At 36.9% G+C, this 20,467-nt stretch overlaps 1 protein-coding gene across 3 annotated transcripts in view; it reads left to right on the top strand.

Annotated features, from left to right (window-relative positions):
• The window catches only part of kynu (kynureninase), a 41,730-nt gene that overhangs the window by 18,535 nt on the left and 2,728 nt on the right, over positions 1-20,467 (top strand). The window contains exons 2-15 of one of the 3 annotated variants that reach the window (XM_050064094.1): positions 3,530-3,667; positions 7,345-7,539; positions 7,625-7,745; positions 7,825-7,907; positions 10,189-10,250; positions 10,429-10,500; positions 12,056-12,130; positions 12,241-12,387; positions 12,553-12,651; positions 12,751-12,824; positions 15,098-15,150; positions 15,468-15,553; positions 18,100-18,330; positions 18,413-18,799. In XM_050064094.1, the coding sequence (XP_049920051.1) occupies positions 7,371-7,539; positions 7,625-7,745; positions 7,825-7,907; positions 10,189-10,250; positions 10,429-10,500; positions 12,056-12,130; positions 12,241-12,387; positions 12,553-12,651; positions 12,751-12,824; positions 15,098-15,150; positions 15,468-15,553; positions 18,100-18,330; positions 18,413-18,532 (1,392 nt within the window). In that variant the 5' untranslated portion in view covers positions 3,530-3,667; positions 7,345-7,370 and the 3' untranslated portion in view covers positions 18,533-18,799. Of the gene's footprint in view, positions 1-3,529; positions 3,668-5,109; positions 5,346-7,344; positions 7,540-7,624; positions 7,746-7,824; positions 7,908-10,188; positions 10,251-10,428; positions 10,501-12,055; positions 12,131-12,240; positions 12,388-12,552; positions 12,652-12,750; positions 12,825-15,097; positions 15,151-15,467; positions 15,554-18,099; positions 18,331-18,412; positions 18,800-20,467 lie in introns of those variants that run through there. The other 2 variants (XR_007571168.1, XM_050064093.1) reach the window with 2 other exon arrangements.

Genomic DNA, 20,467 nt, shown 5'->3' with positions numbered 1-20,467 from the left:
TATTTACGTTTATGTTTGTTAATAATTCCTGTTTATTTAACTATATATTTGTAAATACTATTGTTTAAATTTCTTATATTTTCACGTATCTTTCCTCTCTTGCAAGGAGCACCTGTAACATAAATAATTTCCCCTCGGGGATCAATAAAGTATTTCTGATTCTGATATTTCTTTTACTAGACAGTGAGACCTTTGCAGCCGTGTTTGTGGTCGCCAAACTGGGTATTTCTTTGGAAGAGGTCAGGACATTTCCAGCCCTGTTTTTGGAGACCATATCAGATATTTTTTAAGGAGATATTGGGATGTGTCCAGACATGTTTATGGGGACCAAACCGGATGTTTTTGAATGAGAGGTCATGACATTTCCAGCTGTCTTTGTGGCGACTAAATAGGGTATTTTTTAACGAGATGTCGGTGCATTTCCAGCCAGTTTGTGGCAGGGTCTTCACAACAAAAAACTGAAAACTGAAAAGTAAAGAAATGTTAAATTTGAACTTATTTGCTACCTGTGAAACAAACAAATTCAACACATCTGAGGGTTGAAAAAGCAAAACTTTATTTTGGTGAATGAGTTGCTTTTTTATATGATAATAGTAAATATCTTGATGTTTTCTTTCAGGAAATTCAATAAGAGATAAATTGACCAGATTCCATTGACAACTTTAGCGAAGATAGCATTTTAAATACCTTAAAATTAAGTTGCTTGATTGTATAAATACTCAGAACCTCACTGGCCAAATACAACTAGAGACGATAAGGAAATTACTCACAATATAGCAAAAATATTGGTGTCTATGGGTAACTCCTAGGTGCTTGGTATCTATATTTGGGTATCTCCTGATATTCATTGCCAAACCTGACTTGGTGTTAACATGGAAACCTAGAAACCTCCCACAGGACACTGGGGACATAAACTTAAACTCCTTGTGTACACTCTCCTGTCATTCTGCCTGCTGTACTACAACCTCAATTTGTCCTGTAACTCTCAACATTTTCACACCTGTCCTGCATGTGTTCAGAAGTGCCATATCATCCACATTAGACTCTCGGGAACCTCCCGAAAACCCCCCTGGTCTGAGACTGCAGTGGCGGCTGCTCCTTGCTGAAGTGCCTGAACAGGAGAGGAAACATTATCTGCTGCCTCCTTTGATGTTGGTGCCCTGAGAAACGACAAGGGGGGAAGTTTCAGTCCTGCCTCCTGAGCGCTTCCAGATGTCACACATCCTCCTTTACTGTGAGAAAAACAAGGGCAGAACATACAAGAGGCATGTCAGCGGCTACAATGCAAACCCAAACATCTTGCAACCATATTGCTTCTGCACTCTTAAAAAACCTTGAGTCATTTTAAACACGTCTGCCCGCTCAGCTTTCTCAAAACACCAACTTCTGCTGACGTCTGTGAAATGACAGTTTTTTTAAAGAGTGCAGTTGTGGTAAAAATCTGTTTTCTGGTTGTTTTGTTTACGACCGTTTGTCGCAGAGAAGTTGTGACAAGCTAATTTGCGGATATTGTTTCCAGCTCTTGTGGAAAACAACCATGACCTGATAATGAAAACTTAGAGAGCGGGTGAATGGGGTCAAAGGTCAATCAGCTTGACCTAAAGGGCACTTCTACTAAAGCTTTCCTGAAGGTCATGTCAGCAGTGAGCTGAGTCAGTGAGGCGGATCTATAGTTTCAAGGCTTATATGGACTCATCTACATGAAGCGTGAAGGGACAATGTTTTGTAATCATTCATGCTGTTAATACTGGCAAAGGAGAGATTCCTTTGTGATTTACTTCTAATGCAAGTGATGGGAGAGTATTTTTAACAAGCAACATAGGAATATTTCCGGCCGTGTTTGTAGCGAATCATGTCATTTTTAGCTAGAGGTTGGGACAGTTCCTGCTTTGTTTGTGGCAACCACATTGGGTACTTTTAACGAGAGGTTAAGACCTTTCCAGCCGTGTTAATGGCAACCAAACCAGGTATTTTTTCACAAGAGGTTGGGACATTTCCAGTTGCGTTTGTAGCGACCAAACTGGGTATTTTTTATTAACAGGTCAGGACATTTCCAGCTGTGTTTGTGGCAACCAGATCAGGTATTTTTTTCACAAGAGGTTGGGACATTTCCAGCTGTGTCTGTGGTAAACAAACTGGGTATTTTTATCAAGAGGTCAGGACATTTAAAGCCGTGTTAGTGGTGACCAAACCAGGTATTTTTTTTAGGGAGGTTGGGACATTTTCAGCCATGTTTATGGTGACCAAACTGAGTCTTTTTAAAGAGACATGGTGATATTTCCAGTTGTGTTTGTAGCAACCAAATCGAGTATTCTTTAACAAGAGGTTGGGACATTTTCTGCTGTGTTTGTAGCAATCAAATGAGGTATTTTTTAACAGGATGTTGAGACCTTTTCAGCTGTGTTTGTGGCGGCCAATGTGGCTTATTTTTAATGAGATGCTGGGACATACCCGTTGTGTTTATAGCATCAAAATTCTGTATTTCTTTATGAGAGTTTGGGACATTTCCTGCTGTGTTTGTGCCGAACAAATGGTATTTTTTCACAAGATGGAGACCTTTCCAGCTGTGTTAGTGTCGGCCAAATTGGGTGATTTTTAACAAGATGCCAGGACATTTCCTGTCATGTTTATGGCAACCAAACCGTATATTTTTCTGAAGAGAGGTTAGGGCATTTCCAGCTGTGTTTGTTGTTAACAAACTGGGTATTTTGTAACAAGACGTTGAGACCTTTCCAGCTGTGTGGCAACCAAACTGAGTATTTTTGAAGAGACATAGTGATATTTCCAGCCAAGTTTGTAGCGACCAAATTGAGTAGTTTTTTTAAACAAAGTTGGAACACTTCCTGCTGTGTTTGTGGCGACGAAACTAGGTATTGTTGAGACAATTCCAACAGTGTTTGTGACAACCAAATTGGATATTTTTAACAAGACATTGGGACATTTCAGCTGAGAGTTTTACAGGTAGTTCCTCAGTTCCAGTAAACAGCAAATACGCAACTAGTGTTCGGGGTCATGACTTTTTTTTAAAGGAGTTCCCCAGGGCACCCTCTCGGGTCCTTTGAAAGTTCAGTGAATAAATGAAAAAAATAAAAATGTAGTATATGTCAGTCAGAGTGTGAATTCAGGAGGTTTTGCAAAGATGTTGTTTGGCAGATGGTCCTGGCCTCACTTTGAGTCAAAACACAGGCTGCTGGGCCTCACCGAGGGACAGTTACACCTCCATACTGGAGGTCAGAGGACAGCGCGACCTCTAAACCTTCAGCGTTTGCTTTTCTCACTCTGTCAACTTTGATTATGAGACATTTCCCAAACAGTGAGGTGTCACTGATGCACTGTCAGGTTGCTGTGAGAAAAAAAAAGTCTGTTTTGCTCTGATATGGGTAATTAAAAACCCCACTCATCATCACTGTACTCAGCTCTGATTGGCTCTCCGCACTTTATTAAATCGGATGTCGATTTAGACAAATAAATACATCTTAATCAAAATAATATTGTGCTTATAATTTACACAATGTGTGTTTTATTTCAGGTCCGAGCACAGTTTGATGCAGTTTGGATGGAAAACAACACCTTCAGCAGGAACTCCAGCTAACGTGATGAAATGAAAGCAGACGGCTTAGCGAGCTGTGAGGAGGAGACGAATAATGAGGCAGAGGAAGAAGAGAAGGTGAGGAAGAAGATGCAATAAAACTCTTGTGAACTTAGAGTACAGAAAAGCAGACAAACACAAGTCCCTAAAGTTATATTAAGAATATTTTAAGTGATTTTCAAACAAGGTTTATTCAGATTTTAAACACAAACTTAAAAACAAATCACATAGTGATACATATTAAACATTCACAATGAACGTTTGCTACAAAATACAGCAAAACACAACCAATAACAGTCAAATAAACATAAATATAGTTCAATAATTACAAACTGTCTAATTTCGTTAATGAAAAATAATTTATGAATAATATTAGCTTTAACATAGTACACACATACTCATTTTTATTTGTATTTTTTCTGTTTTAGCAGTATATCGTATATTATTTTTCATTTTTAAATGGTATTTTTATCAGATATTTTATTCATATTTTTTGGACATATTGATAATTTTAGTATTTTGACATTTTTCATACGTTTTATTGATTTTTTTTTTTTACATATTATTAATATTTGTTCAGACACTTTATTGAAAGTTTTTGGACATTTTATTAACTTTTTTAGACATTTTAATAATATTTTTGTTGGACATTGTATTAATATTTTTGGACATTTTACTGATATTGTTTGGACATTTTATTAACTTTTTTTTCCAGACATTTAAATAATATTTTTGTCGGACATTTTATTCATATGTTTTGGACATATTATTGATAGTTTTTGGACATTTTATTAACATTTTTCAGACATTTTATTGATTTTTTTCTACATTTTTTAAAATATTTTTTCAGACATTTTACTGAAAGTTTTTGGACATTTTATTAATATTTTTTTCTGACATTTTATTGATATTGTTTCGGACATTTTATCAATATTTAGTGGACATTATATTAACATTTTTGCAGACATTTTAAAAATATTTTTGTCGGACATTTTATTGATAGTTTTTGGATATTTTATGAACATTTTTTGGACATTTTAATTGATTTTTTTTTTTGACATTCTGTTTATATTTTTTTCTGACATTTTATTGATTTTTTGGGGGGAAATTTTATTGATGTTCTTTGGACATTTTATTAATATTTTGTCAGTCATTTTATTCATATTTTTCCAACATTTCATTAATATTTTTTTTCAGACTTTTTTTTTCATATTGTTCGGACATTTTTTTCGAAATATTTTTTGGACGTTTTATTGACGTTATATCTAATAGCAAACTAAATATTCAGGCCAAATTAAATTGTATGTACCTACCATCTTTCTTCCACTGAATATATTCACTTTAATGTTTTGTCTCTTTCCTCTAAGCTTGCCAACACTTTGCTGCCATCTAGTGGAACTTTATCTGAGTTGACTTTATTTCCAGAGGAACCAGTTGTTCCGTCACTGAGGTTTTGCCTTTTGTGGAACTTCACTCTGTATGTGTGGATTTTCACACGTGAAACTGAAACCATGAAAAAGGGGAACTCTCTTAAAAGGTCATTTGATTAGTCTGATCCCAGAGTTTACAGGCCATGTTTAGCTGACATGAAATATCTGTTATTGGTTGGTTAATAATCTGAGATGTTATCTCACGCTTAGTTCATTGAAACAATGATTAACTCAAGGCTGAACACAGAGGTCAAAGAGTCGGGGATTCACTCTGACTGCTCTTCAGTCTGACCGCTATCTGACGACAGGAAGCTCATCCACACACGGTGAGTTACATGTTTCAGTTCAACACAGGTATTTTCTTCATGAAGGAATTAATAACTCGTCCTGCAGATGATTTATTGTGTAAACCAAAAGCATTTAACCTGCAGAATATAGGCCTGCTGTGTATTCAGAGCTGACACACGACTGTTGTGTTTAATTATGACTGTTCACTTATCTTTAAAGTAAAAAGGTCTGGAGGGCAAATTTGTGTTTTTTAGTTTTGGGACAAATGACATCTTGAATGAACAGAGGTTGTTTAAATAGGTGCTTGATGCCAGTATTTAAATTTAGAATTTTGAAGTTAATTTTGAGATATATTTCCAGATGTACTCATAACTATGCTCCTGCACTCAGATTATGTTCTGGAAAATGTATTTTGGACCCGTATACTTCAGTAGATCATCTTATAAATATTCAAATATTTTTATTGTTGTTGGGTTTTTTTTAAAAACATTTACACATTATAAATCATACAGTTTGTTATTATCTGAATTGAGTCTGCCCCACATCCACAGGAGACTGGCCAACACATCAAGAGTGGAAGATAAATAAATGAATAAACAAAAATAATGAATACAATTAAGAACATTATTAATTAAATAATAAATGAATGGAGCAAAAACTAACAAATTCACATGTTTAGATAGAAAGTAAATACATAAATGAATAAAAAAATAATAAATAAAATTAATGAATGTTATAAAGGATATAAATAAATAAATAAATAATTGGAAGAAAAATCTAACAAATTCATTTGTTAAAATAGATGAATTAATAAATATTTTGATAAATAAACAAAACTAATTGATACAATAAATAAATGGAGCAAAAACCTTAACAAACTAACATGCTAAAATAGATATAAATAAATAAATATTAACATAGAAAATAAGCAAAAATAATTAATACAATAGATGAATAAATAAATAAATAAATAAATAAATGGAGCAAAAACTTATCAAACTATCATGCTAAAATAGATATAAATAAGTAAATAAATAAATAAAAAGTACAATCAAGAATATAAATAAATAAATAAATAATAAATAAATAAATAATTGGAAGAAAAATCTAACAATCATATGTTAAAATAGATGAATAAATAAATATTTTGATAAATAAATAAACAAAAAAATGACTACAATAAAGAATATAAATACATAATTGACAAATAAATAAATGGAGCAAAAACCTCAACAAACTAACATGCTAATATATAATATATATAATTATATAAATAAATAAATATTAACATAAAAAAGGAATAATTAATACAATAAAGAATATAAATAAAAAAATAAATAAATGGAGCAGAAACTTGTCAAATTAACATGTTAAAATATATATTAATAAATAAGTAAATTAATTAATATATCAAGTACAATCAAGAATTTCAAAAAATAAATAATAAATAAACAAAGCAAAACTTAATAAGCTTCCATGCTAAAATAGATATAAATAAGTAAATAAATAAATAAATAAAAAGTACAGTCAAGAATATAAATAAATAAATAAATAAATAATAAATGTAGCAAAAACTTAACAAACTTACAGAGAGAAATAAAATGAACGTCAGTAGTGAAACGACCACTGCAATTACTTTAATATACTCTGTGGGAAAAAGCCCTTTATAGTTCATATATTAAGCCTTAAATGTGAAGTTAAGCTTATTAATAAACTTTAGTTAATTTACCAAAACCATATTTACAAGTTAAAATACATCCATTATTAATTTTAAATCGGTGACAGTAATTTGCAGAATCTACCTCTGTGGTTTCCCCCACATTTACCTCAGTGTGACTCCTCCTGGCCTCTGATTGGTCAGCTCAGTCACATGTCACATGAACCAGGAAGTGCTGTGAGGCTGAGGAGGTGTGGAGGACCATGTGGAGAGCAGTGAGGAGCTGCTGATGGTAGCTGTCCATCTCCACCCTGCTGTATAAAACCTGCCTGTCACAATATGTCCAGTTTTAAAAAGCCTTGTGTTTCCTGTCTCTGCAGTCCAGCAGCCGCCCAGTCCCACAGTCATGGACCTGTTCACTGGCTCAACTCCAAGAGAAACTCTGGAGCGAGTTTCGGCCTCTCTGGGCTGCAGTCTGACCTCAGCAGAAGTGGCCACGTACCTCGACAAACACGACAAACTGAGGCATCTCAGGGAGAAATTCCTGGTGCCCAGAATAGCAGATTTGCCTCCCTGTGAGTACATGAGCGTCAAAGTCATCTGGGTAACCTCAGTGTCTGTAGTAACTCAGGTTGGATACTTCCTCTGGTGTTTGTGCAGCTGATCTCTCGCTGGTCGACGGCGACAAGGAGTGCATCTACCTTGTGGGGAACTCGTTGGGGCTCCAGCCCAAGATGGCCAAGAAGTACCTGGACGAGGAGCTGGAGAAGTGGGCCAAGATGTATGTACGATCATATATTTGACAATTGATTTCAATAAGATGAAAATGTTTAGTGACTTTAAAAGAGCTCTTCTTACAGGGGCGTCCACGGTCACACCGAAGGCTCTCGACCTTGGGCGTGGGCTGAAAACAACATAGAGGAGCTCATGGCTAACGTTGTGGGTAAGAGACACTGTAGTTTATCTTCTTGAGTTTAATTCCTTTTCCAAGTTCGCACCAAGAAGCTTGACTGTTCTGTGGAGGTTTGTGCTCTCCAAGTGCCCTCCTAGTTCTGGATAGTTGATGCTCGTACACCTTTTTTATGCCTCCACACTGCCAGTAGCCGTGGCCGTATGCATTATGTTTTCGGTACGTCCGTCCGTCCCATCCTCGTTGAACATGATCCCCCAATCCCAAATGGATCCCTTACAGACTCGTTGACTCAAGCCCTGAGAACTTACAGACCTAGGACCAATTCCATTTCTTCCCCTTAGCCCTTGTCTTGGCTCTTCCTCTCGGTTTTGCGCGTTTTCGTGAGGGGAAGGGCCAAGAAAAGGGGAGAAATGGAATTGAGTCAACGAGTCTGTAAGTAGGAACTAGGGCTGCCCCCTGACAGTCAACCAGAAAGGTTATTATTCGGCAAGATGTCATTGGTCGCGTAGTCACAGAAAAACAAAATAAAATGTGAAACTCTATTAGGAGCTGCACCTTGTCAAAATAAATCAAAACCTATAGGATTGGACCATGTGGGAATTTAATGTGAAAAGACAGACACAGGAAGTGGCCACGCGTTCATTTCCAGGGGTGGTACCTACGGCTATTCCGCAGGCTAGTTGATAACATGTCGGGCAGGAAGGACGAACCCAAGGTGATATGTAAACTGTAAATCTAGGAAAATTCTTAGTCGGGGGTGAAGCCCTATCAAGAACACCTCAAGGGAATTTCTTTAAATGTGGCACAAACGTCCACTTGGACTGAAGAATAAACTGATTAGAAATTTGTGGTCAAAGGTCACTGTGACCTCACAAAACATGTTTACGGCCATAACTCAAGAATTCATACGCTAATTTTGAGAAAACCTCACAACTTTCTAACAGGATAAAATAATGAAGTGATGACTCTTTACATCCAAAAGGTCAAAGGTCAGCTCCACTGTGACATCATCATGTTTTAACGTCATATCTCAGGAACAGAAAGGGAGACATTTGTCATGGGCCAACGGTCAAGGTCATTGTGACCTCATTTGTCTTATTCTTGTGAATGTTGAATCTCAAAAATGCCTTAAGGGATTTTTTTTCAAATTTGGCACAAATGTTTCCCTGGACTCAGCAATGAATTGGTCAAAAGTCAAGATCACTGCAACCTTATATCCATCACATTCTCGTCAATGTGATATCTCAAGGACATCTCGAGAGAATTAAAAAAAGAAAAATCTGGCACAAACATCCACTTTGCGTCAGGCATGAACTGATTAGAATGTGGTGGTTAAAGGTCAAAAGTCAAGGTCACTGTGACCTCGTCCATTGCGTTCTCGTGAACATGATATCTCAAGAGGGCCTTGAGGGAATTTTCTCAAATTTGGCACAAACATCCACTTGGACTCAAGAGTAAACCGATTAGAACTTGGTGGTCAAAGGTCGAAGGGCAAGGTCACTGTGACCTCACAAAACATGTTTTTGGCTATAACTCAAGAATTCATTCACTAATTATGACAAAATTTCACACAAATGTTCTCACAGGATAAAATGATGACATTTTATATCCAAAAGGTCAAAGGTCAACTTCACTGTGACACCATAATGTTCTGTATAAAACACTTTTATGTCCGTTATTTAACGTCATATCTCAGGAACAGAAGGGGAGACATTTGGTCAGATACTGAATTGCTGACTCTAATCTTGAAACTGTGCTGACTGTATAGATCTTCTGTGTGTGACGCGTCCATGTTTTCTGTCAGAGAAACTCCATAATTCCTCTGTGAAGCAACTGGTTCAGGTCGCTGCACTTTTTGTAGAGTCCAAAGGTCACATAAAGGTCTTCAAACAAATCTGCAGTTACATACACACGGTCTGAGTGCGGTCTGCATTTTGAACTTTTGTACACAGGTTTGTTCAGGTGTGTAAGTTCACCTGATTTTCAGTTCCTGGGCTCAGTGATCACTGAGATCATGAACCCTGGTGGCTGCAGCTAGCTCTTATTTTCATTACAGACAAATCTATTGATTATTTTTATGGTTACATTATAAATTGTTGGGTCTAAAAATGTCAGAAAATGTGGCATCTTCAATAACGTTCGTCAGACAACAACAGTCCAGAACTCATAATGAAGCTGAAAATAGTAAATGTTGAGCAATATTTCTTGCTAAATTACTTACTGGATTAATTATTTCAGCTCTGGTGCTTTTAACGACCTCTCGTGACAGATTTCTTAATGAATCTTCAATGATTGTCTCTGTTTGTTCCAGGAGCTAAACCTGAGGAGGTGGCACTGATGAACGGCCTGACGGTTAATTTACACCTCCTGCTGGTAACATAGTCACTTCCTTCAATAGTTTACATTGTTAGATGCCAAAACAAAAGTCTGAAGTTCTCAATATGCAAAAGATTGTCAGGAATTTATAATCAACCACCTGTAAACTTGAATTGAATGTAGATATTCAATCAACTTTAAGCACTAACATTCGTTGTGTGTTGTCATTCTGCAGCTGTCCTTCTACAAACCCACTGCAGCTCGCCACAAAATCCTTCTAGAGGACAAAGCCTTTCCTTCAGACCATGTGAGTAAACCAGCAGGTGTTTTCAGGTGCTTGTTCTGTTCGGGTCAAAGTCCCAACACCAGTTTTCTATAAAATCCCCCCTTTGCTGCTGGAGGATGTGTAAATCCCTTTTTACTGCATAGCTGCTGTAATACTGCTGCACTGATTGGATGTTAAGAGTTAAAGGCTAAACTGAGTTTGTTCTGCATGATGCAAATGTGGGTTTAACATCCAGGAGGGAGTTTAATGCAGAAAGAATTGAGATGAATACACAGACGAAGGCTTCTACAAGTGACTCGTGCAAATATAGGACGAGAATTCAAGTTGTCAAAAGTATTGTCTAAATTAATCTGAGATCATCCGCACATTACCATCTGTTGTACTATTTCAAATGAAGTTTCTACCTCCCAGAAGAATCAAAGGTTTTCCTATGACTCATATGAACGCTACTATAGGATTCGTTTTTTAGTGAAATCAAATCGGTCTCAATAAGCATTCATTACTATATTTTATTTGGAGCTTAAACTTTGCAGAGTTGGCGGTAAAAGCAAACAACTAAATTCTGTGTTCTTCCAAAACCTTTACTTTTTTGGATTTGGACTCTAGAGCTCGCCAACCAAGGGAGACTCAAGGCTACTGTCGCCACTGCCACTGAGATTTGGGAAACGTAGAGGAAAAGGCGCTGGGCTGAAGACGATTGACGCATATTTTAGCTGCCGAAACCGTCCAATTGACCCAAATCGTGATTGAAATAACAACAGGAAGTTTGTGTGAAACAAGAGATTCGGATGAACTTCAAGCAGATAGTTTCTGGTGATTATTGCGTCAGAGTTTTCCTGATATGTTTAGGAACTTTTTATGGGATTCTCTGTATTTGTTGTAGCATTCGTTGTAGCGTTGTCCTGCCGACAACGGCAATTATGTTGTAGCATAAAGGAGACTTAAAATAAGAGAGGCTGAGACATAGAGTTGCACATTTGAGGGTCTTTTAATCTCAAGACAAAGCCAAAGAATTGGTACATCATGACAAACAAGCATCCATACGTTCTTTCCATTACTTCAATTCCAAGTGTTATTTCTTTCCATTGACACAACGAGCTCTGCGAACAATTCAGACCACCTTGAAAAAGACTCTTTATCTCATCTTAACAATGTAAGACCTTGGCATTACGAGATCCTGATGTTGTAATTACGAGATCTTACCTCGTAGTCATGAGATCCTGGTGTCGTTGTGAAATATCTGCCTAAATCAGCTTTCCAACATATCCCAGAGCTACTGAAGATAACAGCTGTGAAAAACGGCGGATATCCAGCCCGTTCTCATTCCGAAGTCGTCACATATTGCCGCTTTGACGCCTTTCACATCTGTATATTACACATGGCAACTTCATCCCTGGATCAGGATCTAGATCAGGATCTCGAAAGTTCGTCATCAGGATCTTGTTGTTACAAGATCTTTTGTCGTAATTATGAGATAAGGTGTCAGTTTTTGTTTTACTCAGTGAATGAAATGTGCGTCTGTACTCTTGTCTCTTCTTGTGTTGAGTCCAATGTCTCTCCTCTGTCTCGTTCTCAGTACGCCGTAGAATCTCAGATCCAGCTGCGAGGATTCGACCCTCAGAAGAGCATGCTGCTGCTGTCGCCCAGACCGGTACCAGAGCCTCACAGTTTACCCACAATTCATATCTACTTTAACTCTCACCCACAACTGACGTCTGTAACTGATCATCAATCAATGCTTCGTCCTGGCGTTCTCTTCAGGGAGAGGAGACTCTGAGGACTGAGGACATCCTGGAGGTGATCGAGAAGGAGGGCGACTCCATCGCGGTGGTGATGTTCAGCGGAGTTCAGTATTACACCGGGCAGCTGTTCGACATGGCCGCCATCACCGAGGCCGGACAAAGGAAGGTAACATGGATAAATCTATCGTCACTTCCTGTTAATGTTTCCTGATTTCATGTACTCCATACTTTACTTGTACTCCACTACATTTTGGAGGCACATACTGTACTTTATACTGCTCATACTTTTTAGTACCACAAAGCAATAATTCTACTTTTGTCCGTCTCTCAGAGCTGCTATGTTGGTTTTGACTGCGCTCACGCTGCCGGAAACGCCGAGCTGAAACTGCACGACTGGGGCGTCGACTTTGCCTGCTGGTGCTCCTACAAGGTCAGACCTGGGTCCTTTGTGTCCACTGATTGTGTCATCAAACATGTATCGGGGTGAATTTTGCGCATGTATAAGTGATGACTTCCTGTCTTCTTTCAGTATATCAACTCAGGTGCTGGTGGTCTAGCCGGGGCGTTTATCCACGAGAAACATAAAGACACCATCAAACCTGCGTGAGTGTGGACAAACACCGTTTACAGTTGTTAGTTTTTGTCTAATTTTAGTGAAGCTTTTTTAGTTAAGTGAAGTTTTTACAGTTGGCTTTCTTTAAGCGACTTAAGGGAGAAACCAAATTCTTAACCTCAAGGGTGACTTTCGTGTTTTTCAATCCTATTTTCCCATATTTTTGTGTCTAGGTGACGACAGTTTCTACAGCAAAACAGGCTGCAGTGTAACACACCGTCCATTTACATCCACTAAAAGTGTTTGTTTTTGCCACTGACAGGCTCAGATTGTTATTCTAAGTGTCTGACAACATTATGGAAAGGATCCCTTGGAAACAGCCCAAAAATAGCTATCGGCAAACCCACCAGACTCCATTTAAATTAACAGTAATTTTAGCGTGTATCGAGGCAGCATGTGTTCACATCTAACTCTGTGAGTTAAGGGTTAATTTCAACTAAACCAGTGTTGGTGATTGTTTGAGCAGTGGAAAGACGAACCAGGACAGCTTTTTATGAGCTTTAATTAGCTTCTATCAACTTTTAACTTAGTGTATTTTATGGTAATATAATTACTGTTTTTTTAAATGAAGTCTGGTGAGTTATTAACTTAATTCACAGTCGACACAAGCAAGATAAAACTCTTGCTTAGGGATGGGTGTCGGTAAGATTTTAATGACTCTACGACTCTTAGCGATACTGCTCGGCGATCCAGTACTTTAACGGTACTCTTATTGGTTCTTTTTTCTACGACTGAGTATTAGGGCCATATTGAAGGAAAAAAAATCGGAGATTTCGAGAATTAAGTCGTAATATTACGAGAATAAAGTCGTCCCGAGAAAAAGTCATAATATTTACAAGAATAAAGTTGTAATTTTTATGAGAAAAAAGGTCAATATTACAAGAATAAAGTTGTAATTTTTATGAGAGAAAAAGTCAAAATATTACGAGAATAAAGTTGTAACTGAGAAAAAGTCATAATATTTACAAGAATAAAGTTGTAATTTTTATGAGAAAAAAAGTCATAATATTTACAAGAATAAAGTTGTAACTGAGAAAAAGTCATAATATTACGAGAATAAAGTCATAACTGAGAAAAAGTCATAATATTTACGAGAATAAAGTTGTAATTTTTATGAGAAAAAAAGTCATAATATTTACAAGAATAAAGTTGTAATATTTATGAGAAAAAAAGTCATAATATTACAAGAATAAAGTTGTAATATTTATGAGAAAAAAAGTCAATATTACAAGAATAAAGTCCCTCTGTCCCTGGACCCTCACAGTGGGTAAGGGAAAAACTCCCCCAAAAAACCCTTAAACAGGGAAAATGGCAGACACCTCAGACACCTGAATGAATTATTGTTGTGGAATTCACCATAGCTGAGGTGGAAGGAAGGTAACAGGAAATGAACTACAAGCTAGGTGGTGACAAACGGTGCATTACCTGCCTGTATGTGATGCTCTGTCACTAGATGTTTGGAAAGATGGGTTGAGTTTCTGCCCTCACGTGCACAGGAGTTGTTGAGTCATTGGTGGCCCCGCCCCCTGCACATGCAGCAGGCTGGGAGGCTGCGACACTGAGAGCTCTCCTCTGGACTGAATAGCAAAAATGCATTAGTGACGAATGTCTTAATCTTTCTGCAAAGTAGAAACAATAAACAAGAAATGTATCTTCTGAATTTCTCCAACACCGACAGCAGAGCCGTTATTGTCTTTGGGCCATGGAAGGAAAGAGTAAGTAAGAGTCACGCAGGAAACCTTAGTGTTATCCTGGACTCAGATTTATATTTCCACGGCCACATCAAATCACGTCATATGCCTACTACCATCTAGAAAACACTGCTAGAGTCAGAGAACGAATGTCATGTGGTTATTTCCTATAAACTGATCATTTCAGAAATGTCATAATCTGCAATCAATGATGTGATAAATGCGCTGATTTACATAAAATAGTAGAAAAAGCCTCCGCTCGCTCCTTTCCTTTGCTTTTTACACTGCAACATGTTCGGCACTCGACTAGTGTGGGCTTTTTGTTGTCCCTGGGCGCGTGCATGAGTTGAGGCTCAACAGGTGAGGCTTGATTTAGCGTCAACTGGAGCCAGCTGATTTCACTTGATGGAACGGGTTGGCGCCAGACTGGGAGCTGGCGTTGAGTCAAACTTCACCTTAGTCTGGATATTCTTAGCTGCGCTGATGGAGCACCCCCCTGCATGACTGAGAATCTTCATCTCTGCAAACTGCTTCATCACATCAGTTTCTTCCTCTGTCTCCGTCTCGTGCAGGCTGATGGGGTGGTGGGGACATGACCTGAAAACTCGGTTCCAGATGAGTAACGGTGAGCTCAGTCATGTTTTATAACCTCTGATATTTCTACATGACGTCCAGCTGCAGCCTGCGGTGCGACGCGCTGCTGCTCTGTCTTAAATGTTTAATATCAAAATGTGTCCAAGCTTCACCTGTTCAAGTAGCTGAATGCTGCCATCTTGTGGTCTCATTGGATATTCCATCCACACCTGCACCCTGAATGCGTCTGGTTAAATGTGTCCTCATGTTTGTCCGTGCTTAAAGTGTCAGACACAGACAGATGCTGTTGTTGTTGTTGTTGTTGTTGTTGTTTACTGCAGCAGTGACGGTGTTTGTGTGTGTTGTCAGTGATGGAGCTGCAGCCTGGAGTGAACGGCTTCAGACTGTCAAACCAGCCCATCCTGCTGGTCTGCCCCCTGCAGGCCAGTTTACAGGTACTGCACTGCACTTTACAAGGCTTCTAACACTCGATCAACTTAACAGCCCCCTTGTCAATAAATATGCCCTCAGGTTATGTTTTTTTTTTTTTTGGTCTCTAGATAAAATGTCATTGTCCTGTAAAAACATTTTAACTTTTTAAAGAAAAACAGCAGTTTTTAGCTCAGTAAAAATGTTTTTTTTTGTTTTTCAGATATTTTAGAGGTTTTTAAAAAAAAATTTTTTTTAGGTTTATTGGGCTTTTAAAGCAAAAAATAATTAAATAAATAAAAATCAGCCTCTAATGAATATTTAATCTTTCAGTTTGAAATTTTTTTTTTTTAGTAAATATACAGATAGTCAAACCGAATAAAAAAAGAAAATCAATACAAATAGAAATATATAAAATTAAAAATAAAACAGATGGTAATAAAAAATAAGTAATTTAATTAAATTAATAGTTGTATTAATTAATATTATTTAATTAAAATAATTTAAAATTAATAATAATTTTATTAAATAAAAAAAAGAGATAAAATAAGAATTAAAATAACTTCATACTACAAAAAATAGAAATAGAATAAATAAATATAAAAACAATATAAGGAGATGGAGTAAAATTAATTAAAAAAGATAAAAAACAAAATAAAGATAAGACTTAATTGAAAATAAAGCAATAATGAAAAATAAAAGTATAAATATAAAAAATAAAAGAGATGTTAATTAAAATCAAGTAAAAATGAATCAGTTAAAAATAAAAATTAGAGAAATAAAATAACAGATGAGACTGAATCAAAAATAAATTCATAATACAAAATTATACAACAGTTAGTTCTGGCCCTGCAATCTGATTGGTCGAGAGACAGTAAAACCGTGACGATATTGGAGTACAACATCACGGTTATTTCACTGTGTATGTATCACTCCGCCTCACAGCTGATTGCAATCAACAATCAAATCAAAACTGACGGTTAGTGTCAGTTAGGTCAGCAGTTGCGTTGTAGGCTAATTAATTCATCCACTGTCAAACAGCCAAAAATATGGATTTATTTCCTAAAATAAGTTTTGAATTGAACTATGAATGGTCATCAGAGGAAGATGAGGGAGAGGAGAAGCTGAATCCATCTGAGCACACATCCAGGTTTGTCAGTGTTTCATCAGCGGAGCTCAATGACTTGGAGAAAAGCAACATACTGTCAGATCAGAAGGCAGAGTCGGCTGTGCCTGTGAAGCGACAGTCCACCATGCAGTCACCAGAGACTTATTTCACCGGCTGCACAATTAATGGAAACGTGCAGATAAATGTGTATAAAGAGTAAGTGCCTGGCGCACCATGTCTGCGTTACATAGCAACGGTGACAGCGGAGTCCTGAGGGAACTATTTTTGTTGGCGGAAGACAAATAAAATGCTTAAATTATCTATTTTGTCCTCATTTTTCAACATTTCTTAATCAGCCTTGCTTATTTAACTGTTGAACTGTTGTATAAAAACTCGAGCTCGTGATGTTGTACTCGTATATCGTCACGGCTGTGATTGTCTTCGGCACTGTGACGATATACGAGTATAACATCACGAGCTCGAGTGTGATATTGCTTAAATATATGTATAAAAATAAAATAAAAGATAAGAATTAAAAATACATTCATAACACAATATAAATATTAATAAATAAAATAGAGATGGTAACAAAATATAAATAGAAACTAGTTAATTAAAAATTTAAAAAATTATATAAATAACAATAAAAAAGTTTAATAATAATAATAATAATACAAAAACAAACAAAATATTAGGTAAAACTAATAATCAAATAAAATAAAATCAAGACATGGTAATAAAAATAGTTACAATAAATTAAAATTCATAGATTAAAAATAAAACTAAAGAGATAAAGATCTACTTTAAAAAAAAAAAATAACAAGAGGATAAGAGATAAAATTAACAATACCATACTTACCATACTTTTTAAGCCCAGGCTTTGATATGTACTGTATGTTTTGTAAAGATTTGAACATGAGATGATAAACAAAGCCTTTTTAACCCTTTGAAACCTGGAGCGACATCACTTTTCTCGTGCTGCTTTCAGACACCTTTCACAAGTATTTAAGCTTTTAACGCTGAGCAAATTGATGGGATTTTTCTCAGAAACATGGGGAAAAAAGGCAATGATCAACTTGATAAGAAATGTCCTGCAAAATGCAATAACTGAATAGATTTAGAATTTTTTTTTTTTTTAAAAATAGGATAAAGCAATATTCATTATTGTTATTATTATCATCATTGTTACATTTTAAAATCATGTTACAGAGTTATTATAATTTTTAAGTAATCTTTCCTGGTCATTTCCTTGTTTGTTTGTTTTTAACTGTATTTTTTTGTTTGTTTGTTTGGTTGTTAATAATTTTCTTTTTTAGTTTTCTCTTTTCAGTAATTTCTTGCAAATTTTTGGGATCATTTCTTCTTTTGGTGCTCATTGCCTTCTTCCCACGTTTTTAAAAGAAATCAATCCAATTTGCTCAGGTTTCAAACGGTTAGTCAGTGACATCATTTTCATTTCGCCAGGTGTTTAACATGACCAGTATGCAGGAATTGCGCAGGAAGTCCCTCCTGCTGACGGCCTACCTGGAGTATCTGATCCACCATTATTACAGCGAGGACCCCACGCAGCCTCACAAACCCCACGTGCGCATCCTCACGCCCTCCGACCCTCAGCAGAGAGGCTGTCAGCTCTCACTCTCCTTCTCCATCCCCATCCGAAAGGTCTTCCAGGAGCTGGAGAAGAGGGGGGTCGCTGTGAGTATTGAACAGCTGTAGCAGAATCTTCAGAGGAGTGGTGAACATATCAACATTAACTTTGTCCTTTGGTGTGGTTCAGTGTGACATGAGGGAGCCCAGTGTGCTGCGCATCGCTCCAGTGCCGCTCTACAACTCCTTCAGCGACGTCCATTGCTTCGTAGAAACCCTGGGAGCAGCGTTCACTGCCAGCAGCCAATGAATGAAGAGAGGTCTGTGGTTTCACATCAGATCCACTGACTTGGATGGTTTGTGCAACCGAAACAATGGATCGTATTGTTAATGGAATCTGTACTTGAAGCACAATTGTAACCTCGGCTCTTTGACTTGCTGCCTAATTAAAACATGTAAACTTGATGATCATCAGCAGTTTTGTAGAATGACAGTCAGTGGTTTATATTTGTCCGTTAATGTGCATCAGTGGGAATTATTTTTACTCCACCAACTCTAAATAAAATGAGAAACAGTCTTCAAAGTGTTTTGTTTTTTTAATTTATTTTTACAAGACAAAATTATGTATGATATTTTGGTGTTTAAGTGGATGAGTGCAGTTCAAAGGTAACATTAACGGGCAATTATGAACCGTCAATGTACGTTCACTAAAACTGTTATTATAAAAGTCTGACAACATTATGGAAATGATCCCAACAGAGATAGACCTTTTTGTTCAACCAGAAACAGCCCTGAAATCACCATCGCCAAACCCACCAGACTCCATTCAAATAAAGAGTAATTTTAGCATATATAGAGGCAGCATGTTGTCACATCTAACTGGGTGAGTTAAGGGTTAATTTCAACCTAACCAGAGTTGGTGATTGTTGAAACAATGAAAAGACGAACCAAGACGGTGCCTGTGAGTTTTATTTTGTTTCTTTCAACTGTGAATATAGTGTGTTTTATGATAATAAAATGACAGTTTATTTAAATGGAGTCTGGTGGGTTTGGTGATGGTGTTTTCAGGGCTGTTTGTGGTGAAACAAAAAGGTCTATCTCTGTAGGGATCCTTTTCACAATGCTGTCAGACACTTGTGATAACGACCTGAGCCTGTCAGTGACAAAAACAAACTCTAAATGAATGCACATTGACGATGTGGTCAAATTGCAGCCTGTTTCGCTGCTACTGGCTGCTGTGCTCACACTCAATAGTGGACCAATTTAAAAAAAAAAAAAAAGTCTCCAGTATTCACAAAAACATAGGAAAATAGAGTCCAAGTTGATAAATACCAAAGTTACCCTTTAACTGCAGTTTTGAGGTCCTTGGGTCGGTTGCACAAAGCACCTTAAGTTTGCTCTTAAGGACACTTAAGGTTTAATTTTTGTGACATTGATATGTTGGTTACAACAGCCTGATAGAATAATAAAATAACTGCAAAATAAGAGCTAATGAAATAAAAACTGCGTGGTCAGATACACATTTTACAGCCTTAAGGATTAATGTATCTATTGATTATATTTCCTGTCCAGTGTTGTCTCTGTGAGACTTTAATAGAGTCCATTTCTCCCACTGTCTTTCTAGTTGTGCTTCTTGTAGTCTCAGTATGTGTGTCAACATTTCTTCCACAATTTTTAGCCATTAGTCCTTCGTTGGTGGTGTGTCTTTAAGGACGTTGGTATTTAATTATTGTCTCGTTTGAGGACATTGAGACTTTACTATCGTCTGGTTTGAGGACATTGGGTCTTTACTATCGTGTAGTTTGAGGACATTGGGACTTTATAATCGTCTTGTCTGAGGACATTGGGACTTTATTATCGTCTAGTTTGAGGACATTGGGACTTTATTATCGTCTGGTTTGAGGACATTGGGTCTTTACTATCGTCTGGTTTGAGGACATTGGGACTTTATAATCGTCTTGTCTGAGGACATTGGGACTTTATTATCGTTATAATCGTCTTGTCTGAGGACATTGGGACTTTATTATCGTCTACTTTGAGGACATTGGGACTTTATTATCGTCTCGTTTGAGGACATTGGGACTTTATAATCGTCTTGTCTGAGGACATTGGGACTTTATTATCGTCTCGTGTGAGGACATTGGGACTTTATTATCGTCTGGTTTGAGGACATTGGGTCTTTACTATCGTGTAGTTTGAGGACATTGGGACTTTATTATCGTCTCGTTTGAGGACATTGGGACTT

This window comes from Epinephelus moara, chromosome 16 (assembly GCF_006386435.1).
Source record: "Epinephelus moara isolate mb chromosome 16, YSFRI_EMoa_1.0, whole genome shotgun sequence".
NCBI classification, from domain to species: domain Eukaryota; kingdom Metazoa; phylum Chordata; class Actinopteri; order Perciformes; family Serranidae; genus Epinephelus; species Epinephelus moara.
Note: the sequence above shows the minus strand (reverse complement) of the source record. Positions and strands in the feature narration are given on the sequence as shown.